General features: G+C 40.0%; 1 protein-coding gene across 1 annotated transcript in view; it reads left to right on the plus strand.

The window, feature by feature from the left end:
• DCT (dopachrome tautomerase) overlaps nucleotides 1-22,696 on the plus strand; it is a 29,481-nt gene that overhangs the window by 4,548 nt on the left and 2,237 nt on the right. Inside the window, exons 2-7 of the mRNA XM_045566729.1 lie at nucleotides 3,266-3,565; nucleotides 5,602-5,702; nucleotides 6,413-6,579; nucleotides 8,661-8,840; nucleotides 10,585-10,720; nucleotides 21,353-21,549. Coding sequence (XP_045422685.1) covers nucleotides 3,266-3,565; nucleotides 5,602-5,702; nucleotides 6,413-6,579; nucleotides 8,661-8,840; nucleotides 10,585-10,720; nucleotides 21,353-21,549 — 1,081 coding nt within the window. The remainder of the gene's footprint in view (nucleotides 1-3,265; nucleotides 3,566-5,601; nucleotides 5,703-6,412; nucleotides 6,580-8,660; nucleotides 8,841-10,584; nucleotides 10,721-21,352; nucleotides 21,550-22,696) is intronic.

A 22,696-nucleotide genomic window follows, 5' to 3' on the forward strand; every position in this document is an offset into this window, starting at 1 on the left:
CCTTTAGGTAGTAAAGGTTTAATAAATTATTGACTGAATAACTAAGTGAGAGATACAGTTAGTTATTGATAGTATTGTTTCTATCAACCAAAAAGAATTTTGGTAAAGAAAATAGAATAGTCTTAAAATTCATGGCAGAAGTTATGAATTACTCAATTTCAACAATCAGAATTCAAAATTCCAAAATAAGTTTTATGCCTTTAAATGTATGAATGTATCAAATTCATTGTCACAAAATGTAGATGTATTATTTTAAAAAATTAATGTACTTTACTTTTTAGAGCAGTTTTACATTCACAGGGAAATTGAGCAGAAAGTATGGAGAGTCCCCATGTGTCCCCTGCCCCTCCCCAACTCCACTGTCCTCCAGGGACATCCCCCACCACAGTGGCACGTTAGCTGCAATGAACCTACGCTGGCATATTATTATCACCCAAATTTCTTAGTATTTGAAACAAGAAGTTCCTCTCCTATTGTAGAGAGATGACTATACATTCACCTCCAATCAGCTGGCTATAGATAAGCAGCTGGAAGTTGGATTGAAATTTAATTTGGGTAGTTACTATTATTCAGACACAGCATTTTGTTCAATCACTTTTCAACAAATGCTCTATTCCTATAAAAGCTACCAGAGTAGGTGATATGTTTTCATAAAGCTGTTTTTAAAATAGATATTATAGAATTTTAGTAAGGTAGTCCCAGGGAAAATAGACTGCAAGTTCCATAAAACCTGAGGCATCTTGCATAGCATCCAACGTTACAGTAGCTTCTCAATAAATATCTGTTAAATACATAACTTCTGTTTAGTAGTTTCACTCCAGCAATCAACATAGATTTTAATATTTAACTCAAACTATTCAAAAACATGATTTTCAGTGTTGGGAAGGGTAGAATTTTTCCTTTTTAAGTATTTTTTACTTATGTTCTCATATGGTGCTGAAACAGGAAAATACAGATAATTGAGCTATGGGAAGGGTAGGTAGAATATTCTGTATATTATAAAGAACATAGAACCCAAATAAGCAATTATAATTTTTAAAAAAAAATTCTCCCTACTTATATTTTTAAGGAAATTTTCTTTAATCATCAAAAAATCCATTAGGTTAATAGAAAGCCTGTGCATTTTCTTTACAGAGTATAAACAGTAATCATTTTCTTTTCATGCTATTAGAAAATTTTCTTTTCCTTGAGAGATCCAAATAACACTCTTTCCTATGGTCATAGCACTTTTTACTCACCTCTATTTTGGTACTAATAGTTTTATCAAAATTATTTACAGGAGCTGCTTTTGCTGCTAATCCACAAGGAAACACAGAGAAAAATGTATGTTTATTGCTTCATCTACTACATGCTTTAACTTCCTTCAATCAACAAACATCCATTTTGTACAAGGCAAAGCACAGGCCTAGGCACTGCTTGGAGCAGAAACAAACGTAGAGATGTTGACAATCCATGTGATAAATGCGATGAAAGGAGAATTACAGGTACAAGGAAGCACAGTGTGGGAGCATTTTGATTGTGGTATCAAGAATGACCCTACAGCGGGGAGTGGTGGATTACACCTGTCTTCCCAGCACTTTGGGAGGCTGAGGTGGGAGGATTGCTTGAGGCCAGGAGTTTGAGACCAGCCTGGGCAGCACAGCCAGACCCTGTCTCTGCAACAAATAAAAAAATGAGCAGGGTATGGTTCTGTAGGCCCAGCTACTTGGGAGGCTGAGGTAGGAGGATTGCTGGAACCCAGCAGTTTAAGGTTGCAGTGAGCTGTGGTTGCACCACTGTGCTCCAGCCTGGGCAACAGAGACTTACCATATCTATAAAAAAAAAAAGAATGACCTTATAGAGAACCCCACTGTCCACTATGAAGCTTAAAGGGGGTGTAGGTCACCTGGCAAAGAGGAATTTAGGGAGACAGCGAGAGAAATGGGTTCCCGACAAAGGGAAAAGCAAGTGCATAGGCCTAGGGGCATGAGGCAGACTTAGGAGGAGGAGGAGAAGATTAAATGAGCTGGTGGTCACCTGTTAAATGCTTTACATAACCTCTTTAATCTTAACCTTCTAGGAAATGTGTTATTACCTCTTTTGTTTCAATCTTTTGCTCCCATCATATTTAAACTTTCACTCTCTGACTTATCACCACCCAAGGAAGGGGGGTGCTGGGTGTACCCAAAGCGCCATCTGGAAGGTTGAGAAGGGAAAAGTCAAGGGCGAGCGAAAAGGATTTGAACTTCAGATGCTAATCAGAGAGATGCTTGACTCGGTATTACTGGTACTGTACTCACTCCCCGGGCTTTGATAGAGCGGGACGTCCCTGAAGTGGACAGGAAACCCCGCAGTGATTTGCACTTGCTGACATCGCGGCAGCTAAGTCACCTTTGCGGCCTGCCAGCCTCCATCGATTTTGTCTTAACGCCTGTCTCCTTTGTGAAATAAACCAGCTTTTTAAACGTGAGATTCCATCTAAATCCCTGGAAATCAGCTCCTTTATTTATTAATTTAGCTTGGTGTATATTCTCTTCCCTCTCTAAATCAGTGACAGTCCTTTTGTGTGTGCCGCAGAAACAGCAGGGCTGCGCAGCTCGGCCACCCCAGGCTGCCCCTCAGCCCGGGGCTGGGGCCTAGAGAGGAAGAGGGAAGGGACACCCCTGCCATCCCGAGAGGAAGGCGAGCCCGTGCGTGAGTCCGCTGGGGCTGCCCTAACTAAGTACCGCAGGCCAGGTGGCTTCAACACCCAAGATTCATCCTTTCCCAGTTCTGGAGGCTGGGATCAGGGTGTCGGCAGAGTTGTTTTCTTCTGAGTCCTCTCTCCTCGGCTTGCAGATGGACATCTTCCCCCGTGTCCTCACATGGTCTTCCCTCTGGAACTGTGTCCGAATTTCCCCTTCTTTTACGGACACCAGTCATACTGGATTAGGGCCCACCCTAATGACCTCATTTACTCTTTGTTACCTCTTTCAAGACCCTGTTTCCAAATACTGTCACATACTGGGCTACTGGGGTTTAGCGCTTTGGGAGGACACAGTTCAGCGCATTACAGCACGTAACGCACTTGGTATCCTGTTTCGGTGCCAGGGATGTCTGTAGGAAACTCTCTAGGACTTAGTCCCCTTGGAGACACACACATTCGAGAGAGCAAGGACAGGACACTGACTTTCTCTGTAAGCACCTTCATCTTCTCTTCTATTCAACCCCAGACTACAAATCAGAAATTTCTTCCAGATGCCATGAACCCACTTGCTCTGCCGTCTTTTCCTGTTTTGTAAACTAGGAAACTTTGCTGGCTATAATTGTGGAGACTGCAAGTTTGGCTGGACCGGTCCCAAGTGCGATCGGAAGAAACCACCAGTCGTCCGGCAGAATATCCACGCCTTGACTCCGCGGGAGAGAGAGCGGTTCCTGGGCGCCTTAGACCTTGCCAAGAAGAGCTCACACCCCGACTACGTGATCACCACGCAGCACTGGCTGGGCCTGCTCGGGCCCAGTGGGACCCAGCCGCAGATCGCCAACTGCAGCATTTACGATTTTTTTGTGTGGCTCCATTATTATTCTGTTAGAGATACATTATTAGGTGGGTTTTTTCCCCCTTGGCTCAAGGTATATTATGACAGGTTTGTGATTGGGTGGGGGGAGGGCATGGTGATGGGAAGTAATTTCATGCAAGTTAATTAGGAAGAGAGAACCTCAAGGCAGGGTTAGGTGTATGAAAGTCGTGGAATTATCAAATACTGCCTGCAGTTAGAACAGAGTAGTTTCTTCCTGTACATTGACTGCAGACACTTTAAATGTTCTCTCCTTTACTTTATGTTCTTGGTTCAAAGTCTAAACTGTTCTCTATGAAGCTATTAATCATCAAAGGCATGAGTTGGTGAAGTGGAGGTGAATTCCTTTTGATTCCAGAAGAAAACATTTGTAAATCTGGCTGGGGAAGCCCTCTCTGACCTTTTCTTCGAATTAGAGGAATTAACTGAACATGTGCCAAAGCACATGAAGCTTCTTTGTGCAGAATTAGAGTGTTCATGTTGGAAGTGTGTATCTCATTAAACTCACATGATAGATAAACTTTAGATAGACTTTAGGTAGTCTACCACTTGTTAGACTTTCAGAAAATCATTCATTATATCATCAAGGAATAGTATAAGCGGAGTCACATAGAGTTTCTCCCGCTTAGCCCTTTGAACCGAAGTTTTGTTGGATTCTTGAGAAGATGATGCCCTGCCCTTCCAGGTCCTAAAATTGGGGCCTGAGTAGGACTTGGAACGGGGAGTTGTCTGTTATAAACTTCATTGATCTAATAGGCTCAGCTTTGTCCTTTTTAGTTATTTTTCAGTCATGGGAAAGCAATAGATACCAGCTTATTCCAGGAGGGCCTGAATTCATTCTAGATTCTTCTCCTAGCCATCCTAAATGCATGTAGTTATACCTGCAAATGTCCCCACTTTTGGGGTCCTTCATTGGGATCAGGATGGCTGAGGACATTGAACTCACTTTGAATAGTGGGATTCTCATTTGGAATTTTTTGTCCTTGTGTTAATCACTTGTTCCTTATCACTCGATGTCCCCTCATCCTTATGTTTTGAGAACTTGAAACTTTGCTCTGGATTAAATATTAAAAAAGGACTGTGTAGCCAACATCAACGACAGCCGTTCTTTTCTCAGTGTGAGCCTTTTAAAACTTGCCTCACAGGTAAGCATCTGTCTTTCTTTACCGATAGATAAGGAGGCTTTTCTGGCTATAAACCTTTATAGTTTTCCTGTCATCATTCAGAGGAATTTTTGCTTTATGAGAGGGTAGTCTCTCAAGAGGAAAAGAAAACTATAGTTTCTGGTCATACCTAGGAATTAAATTTATATTCATGTCTGTTCAGTTCTCTGAAGTTATTATAGGTACTTTGAAAAAGAACTCAGGTTAGCCGGAGTTGCTACATAGCCATCAAAAGCTGTTATGAAAGCGGGAAGAAGGATGGAGCGGGCAGTAAAGAGATCATTAAATCGTCCAAAGCTTTTTGCTAAAATTGGCAGTTCCAGTGGCCGGCCAGAATGGTTTAAATGTATTTTTCCCTCTTTTGGTGTCAGTGACCAGGTTTATCAGCTTGTCAGTAGTTATAACTGATTGACGGATGAAGCAAAATCCGTGGAAGTTCATTTTGGTTATATAAATGCCACCATAGGACAAAGTGTGGTTGCTATATTATTAATCAATCCCCCCTTACAAATTTATATATTTGTAAGGAGGAGGTTAGAAAATGTCTTTTAAAAATATATTTCATTTAGGTCTTAATGACCTATTCTTTTGGATAGTCTATTTCATCTTAATGAGTTTTTGCTTAAAACAATTAAGGGGCTCTTAACACAGAAAGTGACCTGAATTTCCTAGATTTCTGCTGGAAATCAAACTTTTGCAAGATGAAGGAGAGTTTATGCTAAAAGTGCAAGTTGCTTCTGAAATTCCTCTGTCATTGTTATTGCTTTTGGAGAGATAGATAACAAAATTTTTTTCTTAGTAAACATCACAGACTTATTGGCTCTGTAGATGTATCCCAGGTAAGGTTTAACATTTAAGAAATTCTATTCTGTGGCCTCTAATATGCCTCCCAATTGTTTCAGGACCAGGGCATCCCTACAAGGCTATAGATTTCTCACACCAAGGACCTGCTTTTGTTACCTGGCACCGGTACCATTTGTTGTGGCTGGAAAGAGATCTCCAGGTTGGTCAGAACCATATAGTTAGTACTTTTAAGCTAAAAAATATTTTGCTGTATATATTTAAGGTGTACAACATGATGTTTTGATATACTTATCTTGATATACATACACATAGTGAAGCGATTACTGCAGTCAAACAAATGAACATACCCAGCATCACATATAGTCATCTTTTTGCTGTGTGTGGTAAGAGTACCAAAAGTCTACTCTTTTGGCAAATTACCAGTATAGGATACAGTATTACTAACTGTAGTCCCCATGTAGTACATTAGATCTCTAGACTTATTCATTTACATAATGCAACTTTGTACCTTTTGGCCTACTTACCCCTTCCTACCATTTCTCCCTGCCCCTGGTAACCACCGCCATTTTACTCTCTGTTTCTATGTATTTGTTTTCTTTTTTTTAAGATTCCATATACAAGTGAGATCATGCAGGAATTTTCTCTCCATGTCTTGCTTATTTCACTTAGCATCATGCCTTCAAGATTCATCCATGTTGCCATGAATGGCAGGATCTCCTTTTTAAAGGCTGGATAATATTCCATTGCATACAGCATTGGAATATTTCCCCCAATTTCTTCATTTATCCATCTGGTACTTTTAATCTTGCTATACATTTGGCGGAGACCCGGATCAGTCTTGGCCTCATATACTTTCTTCTTGTATCTGATGGCTTGAGTTAAATGACTGGGTCTGCACTTTGCTTTTAGCGACTCATTGGCAATGAGTCCTTTGCTTTGCCCTACTGGGACTTTGCCACCGGGAGGAACGAGTGTGACGTGTGTACAGACCAGCTATTTGGGGCAGCAAGAGAAGATGATCCGACTCTGATTAGTCAGAACTCAAGATTCTCCAGCTGGGAAATTGTCTGTGACAGGTAAGGACATTTGTGTCCCCGCAATGGTATCCAGAGACTGTCTTTTCTGATGTCTGGGAGGTGGAGAAGTCACTTTATAGTTCTGTTTCTAATGCATGTGGGGTTCTGTTTTCATGTTTCTGAAAACGATTTTCCTGTGGGAGGTGGAATTTTTAAAATTCTAAGCTTTAACAAAAGAAATAGATGTATCAAAATCACATTTGTGACTTGAATATGCTTGGCCATCATTTTGAGATCAACCGTTTTAAAATTAGGAGTAGTTCCTGCATTCAGCCAACATTTGCTAGGCACCAGTCACATTCTAGGTGATGGAATACTGTGAGGATACGAAGATGAATAAAATAGAGCCTCCATTTTGAATATCACTGGGTATTAACAAAGAGAGAGTTCTTGCAAACATATTACAATTCAATGTGAGGCGTGCTGTATAGATCTGTGTGCAAAGACAAGAGAGTCAGGGCATGTCCACAAGAGGCAGAGACAGTGGTTCTGAGATGGAAAGGGCCTCAGACCTCAGTCAAGTGCAGGGGAGGATGAGGAGAGTGAGAGAGAGGTGGGTGAGTCTTTGGTGGCAGGAACATCACGTATGAAGCTGGAAAAGTCTCTGGAAACAGCCTGGTATGGCTGGACCACAGGACGCTGGTTAGTTGAGGCAGACAGGGGAATGGGACTGGGGAAGGGTGGTCTCTGAACCACAAAAGACCACATGAGTAGGTAGGTGGTCTGCAGCCCATAAAGAATTCTGTCTTCAAAGACACCTTGAATTTATTTCTCTTTCCTGGCACACATCTCAGAGAAAGGTTCCCCAGGAGGCTCCCCTGCCTTCCTTTATTTCATTTTTTCCCTCTAAAATCCCTGCATTTTTGACCCCACTACTCTGCCTCCCCTCCTGGGTCCTTAGAGTGGCTTTGGGCACAGAGCCTCGCTCACCCCTAGGGTTCACTGCCAGCACTTGAACCTGGGTGGGCTCGTGTTTCGAGGGGCATGGGCCCAGCTAGCCGGGCATCGCCCTCCACATCCTCACATTCCCTGCAGCCCTGGGAGCGGCGCTCCACGCATAGGGATGTCAGCCGTGCTTTCTCCGTGACTTAGTTTAATTCCATAAAGCGCCATTTCCCATCGCGCCTCGGGATAGGAATAGGCCGTATGAGAAAAGAGTTTTCTGTGATCAAATAAATTTAGAGATGACTGAGTTTTAAAGGATTTAAAAAATTTTTAGAATGCGTTTGAGCCTTCCGTAGATAAACACATTATTCTTCTTCAAGAGGAGCCTAAACTTACCTGACCCTGGAAGTCTTATTTCACAGCCCGTGTCCCTGGACACACTTTGGGAACCGCTGCCTTGGAGGCCTTTTCTTGCTTAGTGTCAAGTCCCGGCCCCTTTTGTCCTGCGGGTCTGTCGATTCTGTTCTCACGTATCCACTCTATTCCATCCCCCATTAAAACTCACACAGTAACATCTGTAAAATTTTATCTCTGCCAATGAAATAATGCTCTGGCAGTGAAGTCCAGGCCACAACAGGCATGTAGGATATAATGTTTTATGGATATGGGACCTTCTCAGCTCTGTGCTTACCACGTGACTATTGATACCCTACTGCCTTGGACCAGTTTCCAACACAGTGTTTCTTCTAATACCTCCCCTCTGTACGGTTCCATCTGCTTTTGCTCTGACCTCCTCTGTTTGCCTAAAATACTTTCCTAGCTTTACAGACCACTTCCGCCAAAACTGGCTTAGCTCCGCGTACCATGGGCCACCCTATTTTCTCTTCTGTTACTCACCATTCAAATGCACACAGTCGGCGCCACTATCTTGCCTTGTACACCTCCTCAGTGTCTTTCTAGTGGGATGGTAATTATTGTTTATATTTATGCCTGTATTCATATTTGGTGCACCTATATTTTTGAAATGTCTTGATCCATCATGACTTTCGGGGGTTGTACTTTTACCACATGTTTTTGCCCCTTGTAAGGTAACTGTCATAAAGTTTTACCATGGCTATGACCTTGATGGATTTGCTCGATCCAAATTTAGTATCCCATCTGCTATACTATTATTGTTAATCTCTTACGAATCTTAGCTTGGATGACTACAACCGCCATGTCACCCTGTGCAATGGAACCTACGAAGGTTTGCTGAGAAGAAATCAAGTGGGAAGAAACAGTGAGAAATTGCCAACCTTAAAAGACATACAAGATTGTCTGTCTCTCCAGAAGTTTGACAATCCTCCTTTCTTCCAGAACTCTACCTTCAGCTTTAGGTGGGTCCCCTGAGCTCTGCAGGACTGGCATTTAGAATACTTATAGATTTTCACGCCAATAGTTGTAACAGACTGGAAGGAAATCCAGGTCTTGTGAGGAATATACAAAGCTAAATAATGGAACGAGGCTTGATAAGAGAGGTTAGCAAGGAATTAGTGTTAGGAAAATCATTATCCATCTACTATAACTAACCATGTAATTTTAATATCTTCTAACCCAGCTGTTCAAAACCATCCTCTGTATCTCTAATTTCTGTACATATATAGGTGCAATCTGTGGAACCAGGGTACTGTATTAAATATAGCAGTTTTTAAATACCCATGCTTTTTCTTTGTCTTTTCTATTTTTTTAAATGTTGGCATTAGAAATTTATCAGCCATAGATCTTAATACTGGGGTCTGAGATCTCAGAGGATTATTGTGAACTAAAGCCAACTCAAATTATAGCACAGCAGTGATGTTACAATACTTAAAATTTAAAGACCAACTATTAATTTTCTACCACCAAAAAGACTTTATGAATGATGACAAATATGTATGTAAAAAAGATTTTAAACAAAGATGGATAGGGCTTCCAAGAAGGAGTGGTAGATAGATTCACGGTCTTCTTCAAAACTGGATTTTCTCTCTGTGTATAAATTATGTAATTTTATGGAGCTAGGGGCAGGATAGGCTGAACACAAATGTAGAGGTTGTGCTAAGTATAGCTGGGCTCAGAGTTTGTCCTGGGACTGGACACAGCCCTCAGAGCAGTGTCAAAGGTAGGTAAAGGAGAAAATTTAAGATTGTTTTGAAAAGCAGTATGCATTAGTTTTTTGTTATACAAAGACGCTATTAAAACAGATTGCATTCCCTATAGATTTAAGCTAGGGGAGTAGTTCTTAAAATATGGTGCCGAGACCACCATAATTGACATTTGAGATTTGATTAGAAATGCAAATTATGAAGACCCAGCCTGCACCTACTGAATCAGACACTCTGGGAGTGGGGCATGAAATATCTGTTTTTCTTCAGTGATTCTGAAATTGGAGGATCACCAAGTTAGAGTATGGATAATTAGAATTTCCTGAAAATGGGGAGGGAGAAAGAAAGAAGGATAAGGGAAGCTTGGGGATATGTTTAGAATGCTGTATACGCTTCAGTCAAGCTGAAGGTCTGTTTAGTTGAGAAATAGGAATATAAGATTATATGTTAAATCAAAAACCATTTATTGATCACAGACCATGTACTGGGCATGGTTCTGAGCCCTGGCAACAAAAAATTCCGAGGAAAACACAGACCCTGCCCTCTAAGGACATAAAATACAGATATGAAGGTAAATAGTTGTCATACTGTAAACAAAAGAGATATAATTCAACTGAGCAGGTACAGAAATAGCGTTGATTAAAAGTTCCTCCCCCTTGAGTGGGTGTGGTGGCTCACGCTTGTAATTCTAGCCCTTTGAGAGGCAGGAGGATGGCCTGAGCCCAGGAGTTTGAGGTTGCAGTGAGCTGTGATTGTGCCACTGCACTCCAGCTTGCTGCGTGACAGAGTGAAACTCACAAGGTCTCTTTAAAGAAGAATTTCCCTCCCCTTATAGAGGATTATCATTAAAAGTTGCATCTGATTCTTACTTTATTAGCTATGACAGAGCTTCCCATATCCTTACCCAATCTCAAACTGGAAGACTATCATCTGGGCTGGAAATAAAAAAAGACCTTTATTTATCTTTGCCTGTTGTTACTGACATCTTGGTTTTTCCCAGGAATGCCCTGGAAGGTTTCGATAAAGCAGATGGGACCTTGAACTCTCAAGTGAGGAGCCTTCATAATTTGGTTCATTCCTTCCTGAACGGGACAAGCGCTTTGCCACATTCAGCTGCCAATGATCCCATCTTTGTGGTATGTTCAAAGATTCAGAGTAGATGAAAAATTTTCTACATACTATGTCAGATTTATCTGTTTTTCAGTAAGATTAAGGTTTGGTGGTGCTTTCTTCTCTGTGTAAACAGTGCAATGTATGCAAATGTAACTTAATTTTAATCTACGCTGTAGAAACGGTTAGATAGCATTTGAAGCCCCTAATCAGAAACCTGTGCTTCAAGGATGGTTAGCTTTTGGATGACCTTAGATAGAAGTTTACAATCCAGAGGAGGATTCATAAATTAGCATAATGATAAATGATTTTTCACTGGCGAAATGAATGGTGTTGTAGTGCATTAACTCATAAAAACCATGGTCAATGTTACCTGTAGGAAAGAAAGTTTCTATTAGCCAGAAAAGGGGAAGAGTGGGCCGGGCGTGGTGGCTCACACCTGTAATTGTCGCACTTTGAGAGACTGAGGGGGGCGGATCGCTTGAGGCCAAGGAGTTCGAGACCAGCCTCAGCAAGAGCGAGACCTTGTCTCTATTAAAAATAGAAAAAATTAGCCAGCTATGGTGTCGTGTGCCTGTAGTCTTAACTGCTAGGGAGGCAGGAGAATAGCTTGAGCCCAGGAGTTGAAGGTTGCAGTGAGCTGTGATGATGCCATTGCACTCCAGCCAGGGCAACAGGGCGAGACCTTGTCTCAAAGAAACAAAAAACAAAAAAGAAAAAAAAAAAAAGAAAAAGAAAGAAAGAAAGGGAAAGAAGAAATAGAAGGAGTGTTGGACAGACAAAAATGACAAATACTTTCAATAATGGCATTGACACAAAAACTCACATTTGATGCCATTTAATTTGTTAGTCAGATTCATGCCTCTGAGATGAAATACAGCCATTAGAGGAAGTTGCTATTGACTCAGGAAGAACCTCATGGTTGTTTAAAATTCAGTGTGATGCATTCCCTTGGTAGATTTGAGTCTGATTTCTGTCTCACTTTAAAACAAAAGAAAAAAACTGAACAAAACTTGACAATGAAATTGTCAATTTTAGAATTCTGAGCTGTATTAGTTTTAAAATATGTTCACCAGGGACTCTTCTAAGACAAACAAAACGAGGAAGCGCAAGTCGGGGCTGCGTCATTCAGCTACCCCATCAATGACCTCCAGCCAGAGCCTGCTAGGAACACAGCTGCAGCAGAACACGGTGGGGTCATTACTCCTCGTGGGGAGAATGGAGGACCATGGAGGGTCTCAGTCAGTGGGTGCTGGAAAGAACTGAAAGGATTTGGGCTTGTGCTGGATGATTTGGGGGAGGATTTTAGGAAGCTTTGCTCTGGATCAGAGGCCGTCAGGAGCAGGGTTAACTATGATCATGTATCTCAACACGGTAATTCACATCCATAGGTAGGGGAGGCTAGACTGAGGCTAAAGCTGTAACTGGTGAAACAGAAGCAGTTGCTCAAATTAGCCAAGAAAGACGATGTCAAGCCTTTTGTGGCTTGGCCAATGCTCATAGTTTGTCTGTGCTCATACCTGTAATCATAGCACTTTGAGAGGCCAAGGCAGGAGGATTGCTTGAGGCCAAGGAGTTCGAGATCAGCCTCAGCAAGAGCAAGACCCCGTCTCTATTAAAAATAGAAAAAATTATCCAGCTATGGTGGTGTGGGCCTGTAGTCCCAGCTGCTAGGGAGGCTGAGGCAGGAGGATCGCTTGAACCCAGGAGTTTAAGGTTGCAGTGAGCTATGATGACAATGACATCAATGACAATGACAAATACCTTCAACAACTTTTTACAGGCATGGTTATTAAATTCTCTCTCTTTTGTGTCCTGATCCATCACGATCACAGAGTGGCCTCGTCTGATATTGATGTTCTGTGAAATTCTTTATGTCCAACAGGAGGACGGGTTAATATGAAACAGTACCAGGCCAGCTCCCTGATGTCAGCTCACGGGGCTGCTTATTTTCTTCTTTAAGTACAGCTCACTGGAGTTGGCTTAGGAGGTTTAAACAACATAAATATTCCTGTTCTAGAAGTTGAGTCCCAGCACCATGTCTGCTTTAGAGACACTTGATTCATTGTCATCTATTTTGACACGGTCTGTCTTCATAGTTATATGTCTAGATAGATGGTTTTGGAGCAATTACAAGAAGAAATTTTACCTCTTTTCCTTTTGCTAGTATTATTTTGCTAGTATTTTGAGTTTATATTTTTATCTTCTTAGATTGTACTGTAGTCAAAAATGCTATTTTTTTCCCCAGAAATTTCCTCACCTTAATGTTAATCTTAGCAATGTGTCTTAGTCTGCTCAAGCTGCCATAACAAAATGCCACAGACTGGGTGGCTTAAAGAACAGGAATTTATAGCTCACAGTTCTGGAGGCTAGGAAGTCTAAGATCAAGGTGCGGCTGGCTTGGTTCCTGGTGGGGGCTCTTTCCCTGGGTCTTCCAGCTGTGTCCTCACAGGTGGAGAGAGAGAGGGAGTAAACACTCTCTGCTGTCTCTTCCTTTTTTGTTTTAAAGACACAGGGTTTCTCACTCTGTCACTCAGGATGGAGTGCAGTGGTCTGATAATAGCTCACTGCAGCCTTGAACTCCCAAGCTCAAGCGATCCTCCTGCCTCAGCCTCCTGAGTAGCTGGGAATACAGGCACGCGCCACCATACACGGCTAATTTTTCTTATTTTTTTGCAGAGACAGGGTCTCACTATGTTTCCCAGGTTGGTCTTGAACTCCTGGGCTCAAGTGATCCTCCCTCCTCCACCTCCCAAAGTGCTGGGATTGTGGGCGAGAGCCACCGGACCCGGCCTGCTGTCTCTTCTTATAAGGACACTAATTCTTTCATGGGACCCACCCTTATGACCTCGTTAAACCTTCATTACCTCCTTAGAGGCCCTATAGCCAAATACAGTCACTTTGGGGGGCTAGGGCTTCATCATATGAATTCAGGGGGAACACAGTTCAGCCCATACATAGCACAATGCGTGCTCAAACCGTCAGTTTCTGGCGGTTTGTTTTTCTGGACTCCTGGGAGGCTGCATGACATGGTAAAAGAGTACGGAATTACGAGTCAAATCAGTTTTATTTGGTACTGACTTGTGCAATATTTGGAATGTAATTGAACTACGCAGGGCCTCTCTTTCCCACTCTGTGAAGTCCAGGTCTCATGACCTGATCTGGCGGTGAGAGTGCTGTGCTCATTAAAGTGACTCTTTAGTAGATTAGGGCAATATGAAGTTGCTCTAGAAACGGTCAAGTACATTGTGAATGCTGTCATAAAAATAATGCTGTGTTTTATGGTAGTCAGTGGGAAAGAATTAGAGAACCGTGTGTTGGGTTTGAATTTCCAAACCTTAATTAAGTTTCCTTCTCTGGTTCTCCAAAGCAGACAGTTGTGTCCTAAGGCAATTTGCTAACAAGCACAAAGGCAGAGTTATTTCAAAGATGATTTATTATTTTTACTCAACCCTGGGTACAAAAGAAGGAGCTATGAAGAGGGAGAATAAAAGTGTAGCTTCCGATGACGCTGAGCCTGTCTGGTGGTGGGAAGAATGGTGTGAAGTAGCGTTCTGGGGCTCCCAGATACATCAAAGCGTGGTCTGGTGAGATGCAAGAAATCCTGAGATGGAAGCAGCTGGTAGAGCTATTCCTTCCTTCGAAAAAAATGTGTCTCCCCTCATGTTTGTCTGGTAGCAATAAATAAGGGGGTTGTCAGAAGTATGCACTGATGGTCCCAGCCTCTGACAAGGTGGGAGCTTATCTGTGAGTTTGCTATCTTTGCTATTCTCTGGGACCCTGCATTGTTCAGTGGTTTTAACTTGGTATTTCAGATCACTTTTCTTGCTACGACCTCAGCCTTCAGTTTATGCCAAGCATTTCTGGTGTCTGCTTTCTTTGCTATATATCTGTACATCTGTTTATCCGTACCATACATCTCTAATTAAATTTTTAGTAAAACATACATTGCCAAATATATGATTTATACACACAATCCATAGTCATAAAGAAAAATGTCAAAATGCTTCTTATCCAGTACTCCAAAATATTATAAGTAGAACAGTGGAATCCTCTGATAAATTGAGGATTATACCCTAAACCTTTCTTTCCCACTAAAGTTGACGTTAGTAATTTGATTTTCAGCATCTCAAGTCTCCAGGATTGGTAAATCTTGTCTCCTTCTTTTTAGGAAGCCCACCAAGTGTGCAGGGGCTGGCAATATTTTTCTATAAATGGCCAGATAGCAAATATTTTTAGGCTTTGCAGACCAGATGGTCTCTGTTGCAACTACTTGACTCTGCTGCTGTAGCATGAAAGCAGCCATAGAAAATACATAAGCTATTTATTGAGTGTGGTGTTCCAATAAAACTTTATTTACAAAAACAGGCTATGGGCCTGATTTGCCCCTCAGGCCTTAGTTTGCCAACCCCTGTTCTAAAGGATGAATGTCTTTTCTTTGTAGTAGGGATATGATATGTCTTTAGGCACTTTTCTCTTCCTGTTCTAGGTGGAAGCCCACATTGCACCTTTATGGATGAGAAACTCCATGACTTACATGTGGTTCAGAGATGTTAGATGTTTAATTGTCTTTGTCTTTATTACTTTTAATGTCTTTAATATTTAAAATTTTGTTTTTCTTTGGTAGTATGTGTCATGTGCATATAAATAAACAAAAAGCCATGGCCTTTCTTTGAAGACACAGAAGGAATAATGTTTTGGCACGAGTTCCAGAACTCACCATTACTTTAGGCTATTTTCAAAGAGTTTTATGTTGAAGCCAATTTGGCCTTAAATGATTTTTCACATATTGAGATCCAGGTTAAAGCATTTCAGTTAACAGAGTTATAGCTTCTGGAATTTCAAATTCACAAGGCAGTTCATGCAAATATATTGCACATGACATTTATTAAAATTATTTTTTGTGAAATCTCTTCAAGCAATAGAGGTATAAAGTTGTATGTGATCACAATAATGAGCAAAAGCAGGCAGAACATTAAAATACAGGAAAAACTCCCAACCAATCTCTGAAATTCTAATAATTCCTAAGGTAATTGGAGCAAATGCACACATTTATCATGGGAAATAAGATTAGGCCACAGAAATGCTAAGTGCTGTCTTCAGTATTAAATTTAGATATAATTCAGAAATGAAAAAAAAAAAACTCAACAGACTGTAAAGTTAAATAGTTGAGTTAACTGCCAGGAAAGAAACTATGTTAGACACTAGGAATTTTCTTCCTGATTCCTAAAGATACTATTCTTAAGAATATATTTGGATGTTATCTTTTTAGAAAGTACATTTGGTGAGTTCTAAGTTCCTTCAGTTCCTCAGTGGCTGGGGATGGTCCATAAGTTGCACAGTTAATACTGAACAGCCTGTGTTTGGTTTCTACTTTGAACATTGAAATTCTAAATGGAATAAGACATAGAGGTAGCCTGATTACCAGTAGTATTTTTTAACAATGCTAATTGATTGGATAAGATAGGTCCATCACTTTAGGAATATGTAGCAAGAGAAAATGAATTTCTAAAAACAAATTTCTAATGAACTACACAGTTCCCTTCTGATGCTACCGTTTTAGGCTACAATAGAGTTAGTGAAATTGAAAGGTCACAATAACAAGTATAAAATACTGCTGAGTTAGTATGAATTTAGTTGAGATTTTTAAAAAGAAGTATAGGACATTGCTTTTTTCCCCCCAAGAGTGAAGCACTTAAAAATGGATCCATTTTATTCTTCTTTAAATAAGAAAAATCATATTTAGGCTAATATTTTTAGAAATCAAAATAAAATTATTTTTATGTCAAATTTTTATGTTTAATGATTTAATGGCTTTTATATTATTTATAATTACAGAATATTGGTGAAAAAGTTTTTAAAATGCTTATAATTCCATTTCTATTTTTCTGCTTATTTCTTTCATATTCTCATATGCTTTATACAGTTACAATTACAGTCATCCTTCAGTGTTCTGAGGGTTAGTTCCAGGACCCCCACCTCCTCAGGATACCAAAATCTGCAGGTGTTGAAGTCCCTTATATTTGCATATAAACTATGCTCATCCTCCCATATGCTTTAAATCATCTCTAGATTACTTATAATACCTAATACAGTGTAAATGCTATGTAAATAGTTGTTATTCTGTATTTTTTATTTGTATCATTTTTTTATTATTGTATTGCTTTTTTAATTTTTTTAAAAAAATATTTTAACCTGCCATTGTGGAACCCATGGATATAGAGGGCCATCTGTATAATGCACACCTTACCTATAGTATCCAATTCTCACTTAATTTACTTAATTTTTAGATTGTTGCATAGTTTTCTAAATCTTTTAATCTTAAAATAGATAATACAAAACCAGGCTCAGTGGCTCATACCTGTAATCCTAGCACTCTGGGAGGCTGAGGTGGGAGGATCGCTTGAGCTCAGGAGTTCGAGACCAGCCTGAGTCTATTTTCTATTTTTCTAAAAATAGAAAAATTAGCTGGATGTGGTGGCACACGCCTGTAATGCCAGCTACTCGGGAGGCTGAGGCACGAGGATCACTTGAGCCCAGGAGTTTGAGGTTCCAGTGAGCTAGGCTGATGCCACGGCACTCTAGCCCAGGTGACAGAGGGAGACTCTGTCTCAAAAAAAAAAAAAAAAAAAAATACACATAAGAGGTCCAAAATGTAAAAGGTACAAAATAAAGTCCCTGTATCACTACCATCTCCCAGCTTGCAAGTACAATACTTATTGATTGATTACTTTCTTCTGCAAGGGTTACATTAAAAAATGTTTACTTTGAAAGCCCATGTAATCACATTGTCTTGAATATTGCCCCAAAGTTGAAATCTAGTATTTTTTCCTTCCTGTACCTATTCTTATTTTGTTGAAATAAGCTAGAAGAGGTTTGTGTACCAAAATTAGGAACCTAATTTCTGAACCACTCAGTTTCTAATACCAAAATATAGTTATGTATCTCTAGAGCAGATAAAGGGTAACAATGTACCTTTACTTAACTTTTGCTTTTATTTCTCATCCTCAAATGACATTTGGCCTTTACAGAGATATTAACTGAGCTTATTTTCAATTTGTGTGCAACAAAGATGCAATTAGTTTCTGAAGAGCAACTCAAAGTATCTTGCTGAGAAATAATGTCCACAACTTTAACAAAAATACCTATTCTATAGATTGTACTACTTCTCTTTCTAGCCTGTAAATATGTTATTGCTTGCAGCAGTTTTGTTTATTGTATTCTTTTCATCTTCTCAGCACATACCAGCCGTTTAAAAAATTACCTTCTGTAAATTAGGTACTCTGTATATAGTTCCTACTAGAACATTTATTGTATTAATAAAATGTTTTATAGCCCTTCTGAGAGCTATACTGTCTCATTATTTTCCCCTATTCTTTTATTTCTCCAGTTTATGAATTGTTTGGAGTCTTTTCTTCTCCTTAATTATTTACACTTTGTACAGGGTGAATTCTTGTACTTTCCAAAAGTTATTTGCCTTGTGTAGCACTAAATCTTCATCTTTCTTAAGTCCTGGGAGTCTCCTATCTCTTGTTCGAATCACAATTTGATCTCTGACTTGAATTTAGACAGTATATAAAAGTTCATGATCAGTGTAGGACTCATAGGTCAAACTCTATACTTTTTCCCTATTGTTAAGATTTGGGGATATGGCTTCAAAGTCAATTTTTCTTGTTCTAGTTGGCCCTGAGAGTTGTGTTAATAATCGTACTACAGCGTGGTGGTTAGAGAAAGCAAAGTATGTAGACTAAGAACTCTGACTTTAAAACCAGACTTCCTGGGTTCAAATTCTTGCTCTACTATATATTAGCTGTGTGATCTTGGGCAAGTCACTTAACACTTCTGGGCCTTATAGTCCCCATCTGTAAAGCGGGATAATAATGTTGTAGATTGAATTTGTCCCCCCAGATCCATATGTTGAATTCCTAACCACTAACACCTCAAAATGTGACCTTGGTGGAAATAGGGTAGTTGCAGATGGAATTAGTTCAATTGAGATGAGATCAAACTGGAGTAGGGTGGGTCCAGCATGAGTGGTGTCCTTACAGAAAGTGAAAACTCAGACACAGGCACACGTGTGAGGATGAAGACAGAGATTTATAAGCCAACGATTTTCAAAGGTTGCCAGCAAATTACCAGAAACAAGAGAGACATGGAACAGATTCTCCCTAACAGTACTTAGAAGGAACCAACCCTACTGACATCTTGGTCTTGGACTTCTAGCCTCCTAAAAGCGAGACAACTGTCTCCAACTGTGAGATAGTAAGTATCTATTGTTTAAGCCACCTCTGTCTGTGGTGTTCTGTTGCAGTAGTCTGAGCAAACTAACACAGTATTTACCAAATCAGGTTGCTTTGAGGATTCAATGTGTTATTATTGGTAAAGTGTTTAGAATAGTATTGACATAGAGCAAGCACTGATAAATATGAATCTATGTCTTAAGCGCTAGCTGTGTGCCACATACCTTCCAAAATGCCTAGCTTTACATGGGTTATATGTATAAAGTGTGTGATTTCAGACATACTGCTAGGCCCCACATACCTGAGGGGCTTGACTTTCCTCACTTAAAGCCAAGATTTTAGAATTCGAAAGTTTTTTATCTCTCCAAAAGCCCAGGTCTTATCATTTGATGCTTTGTCTTTTTAGATGATTACCTCTGCCATGAACTTTAAAAATCCATTCAGGAAAAAAAATCCTATCCATAAGTCACTTGATTCCTTTTTCTATCCTGCATGTAGCCTCAGGAGCCAACACAGGTAGAAAGCTCTCCCTGCTGCCTGGAATAGGGCAACTAAGTACAAGTAAAGAGGGAAGGAACCTTGGGTGAGATTTGAAAATAGGTACTAAGATAAACAAGAGTAATACGAGGCAGAAGGGCAATTCAGTTAGAGACTGAGAAGTACGAAAAGCAAAGCATTCAGACTGGGGGCAATCAGGGACACTGTCACAGGACAGGGACCACAAGGAGTCTGATGCCAGAAAACAGAAGGAAAAGCACTGCAGACTGAGGAAACAGCTTCAGCTAGAAATGGTTCTGTTAGGTTGAATTGTACCAAGAAAAAAAAAAGGCCTGAAGAGTTATTCTACCAATTCATTAGGAAAGGATTTTTCTTTCTTTTCTTTCTTTCTTTTTTTTTTTTTAGCAGAATCAGTTGATTAAGTGTGTATGGGAAAGCAAGTGAATAAGGGTAAACCATTTATGCAAATAAAACTACTTTAGGCCAATCTCAGTGGCTCACGCCTATAATCCTAGTGCTTTGGGAGGCCAAGGCAGTAAGCTCGCTGGAGTCCAGAGTTTGAGGCTGCCCTCCAGCCTGGACAATAGTGAGAGACTCTGTCTCTAAAAAAATAAAATTAAATAAATAAAAACTAGTTTGCATGCCCCTGTGTCATCAGCCAACAAATACTTATTAAGCATTGACTCTGCCCAGGTTGCATGCTAAGCCTGAGACTTCAGTCTCTATATTTGACCTTAAGGAGTTAGGGGTCTTGTTAGGGAAAATAGATACAACAATAACGACATAGTATAATTTGATCAGTGCTGTAAATAGGGTAGAGGGTACAGTGGTGAAAGGAGGAATGAATTTATTGAACAAGTATTTATTGAAAGGAGTACCTCCCTGCCTCCATCTGAGAGACCCTGAGGCGACAAGCCCTGGTGACCTGGGGGGAAGGAAGGCAGACCCTCTCCCTGGCCTCCCTTGAACTTCCAGTCTGGGAAGCTCTAATGGCCAGACATAAAGGCTGGACTGAACTCTCACTTTTATATCCTATTGCAAAATCAGAGCTATAAATGTGGAAATTTTGCTGTTAATATTTTAATATATGTAATAATTACTGTATTTTAAAAGGACTTTAACAGCTTCCTTGAGAAAATTAAAATGAGCAGTATGCATATTACATTTTTAGACTTTCTTTTGCTGGCATAACACCAAGAATTCAACCGAGAGGGTTATAAAATGAATACATAGAAGGAGGGTTCTGGTGAGAAAAATTTGAAACTCCAATTTGGAGATTTTCTTTTCTTTTTTACTGTCCATTTATATTATAATCCTGGTACTGATTGAATGACACTTATGTGAAATGCTTGGGACTAGATGTGTTTTGGATTTTTTCAGATTTTGGAATATTTGCATTATACCATTTCAGCATCTTTAATATGAAAACCCAAAATCCAAAATGCTCCAATGAGCTTTTCCTTTGAAGGTCATGTCAGTGCTCAAAAAGTTTTGGAGTTCGGGGCTTCCAATTTCGGATTTTTACATTAAGAATACTCAACTTGTAAATACATCTTCTTCTTTCTCTGCTGTTAAACCAAAGCATCTGAATGTTGACTGGAATAGATATCTTATCATACTTGCCTTTTTCTGAATTTGATAATGAACACGTACATGTTGAAGGCCTCAAATGTTCCCAAATCGATGTTGTATCCACAACGTGAACTTTCATTTGTTCACTTCTCCTGCTTGGAGAGATATGTCCGTACATCCTTGAAAAGTTAATTAAAAATACCAGTGTATATGCCATTAAGGTTGGATTGGGTATGCAGAAGATCTTCACGTGAAGAACTCCGTTCTATTTCAGAGAACGCTCCAGTCAGGCTGGTCTGATTAGAACAGACTGATCAATGTTAAACACCACGTTTGACCCTCTTGCAGGTGCTTCATGCCTTTACTGATGCCGTCTTTGATGAGTGGATGAAAAGATTCAATCCTCCTGCCGATGCCTGGCCTCAGGAGCTGGCACCCATCGGTCACAACAGGATGTACAACATGGTTCCTTTCTTCCCTCCGGTGACAAATGAGGAACTCTTTTTAACCGCAGACCAGCTTGGCTACAGCTATGCCATCGATCTGTCAGGTAACTAACACGTCTTCTAAATGGGTGATTCATTCATCTTCTAAAGGAGCTTTCTTGCTTTCTTTCTTTTTAATGTAAACCAAGACCTTTAACTGAAGCATTCAGGTCTAGTTAAGTTTATTGGCCATTTTCTAGAATATGTGTTTTTAGCAAAATGAGCCTTTACACTATCAATTAAACATTGGGAAAAGAATAGTTAGCTGATTGTTGCTTTAGAAAACTGAAAGTGATTGAGAGACCTTATTCCACAGGAGAACTATTTAATCCTACACTTGATTTGATGATTCTTTCTGAATTAATCAAAAACGGCCCTATTGTGGTTTGAAAATAAGTAACCACACGTGGACAGGAAGTAGCTGCACTTAGAGACCATTCCTTGAAGGCAGGGCTGGGCTCAGGTGAGGCAAGTACAGCATTTGCCTTGAGCACAAAATTCAAAGGAGGCCAGAAAACTCAGTAATCGAAGAAAGTAATAAAATAATGCAGTATTTTCAAAAAATCAAAATTAATGAAAAAATTCGTGATGGATAATACACCATCAAAGTTTTAAATAAAGTCAGACTGTTGTTGTTTGTTTTATACACTTACATTATTTTGTAACTGGGTCAATTATTTCCAATTTTCCTATCCCACCCCTGCTGGGGAGGTTTATGAGAGTTGACATTGGTTTGGCCACAGATGGGGTGACATGTGACTCTATGTATATGTTTTTTGAGTTAATTTTTTTTAAGTCATGCTTTTAAATTGTAGGTCTTTTATTGACTTTTCCCACTTGGTTCAAAATATGGGAGGATATTTTGTTTAAGTATATATGGGGTAATATATGGGGTACACACATTTTTCTTGTTGGCCCAGGCCCCAACATGGCTCCAGGTGCCATTTAAAGAATCTTAGGGCAGGTTGAGAAAAGAAAAGTAAAACAATAAAGAAAATCTGAATTTTTCAAGAAGCTAAAAAACACACAGCTATCTATCTGCTGGTGGTTTTTCCCCATTTGTGCCTATTTTATCTCCCCTACGTCTCAGCCTATAAAGTAATTGAAATGGTTTCTGAGCTCAGTCTATCTCTTTCTGGTGACTCTCAAACCTGGTTGTGGTGGAAGGTTTGGGCAGAGCGTTACTGTGAATTAAGGTCATATCTGT

Source organism: Lemur catta, chromosome 13 (assembly GCF_020740605.2).
Source record: "Lemur catta isolate mLemCat1 chromosome 13, mLemCat1.pri, whole genome shotgun sequence".
Classification (NCBI taxonomy): domain Eukaryota; kingdom Metazoa; phylum Chordata; class Mammalia; order Primates; family Lemuridae; genus Lemur; species Lemur catta.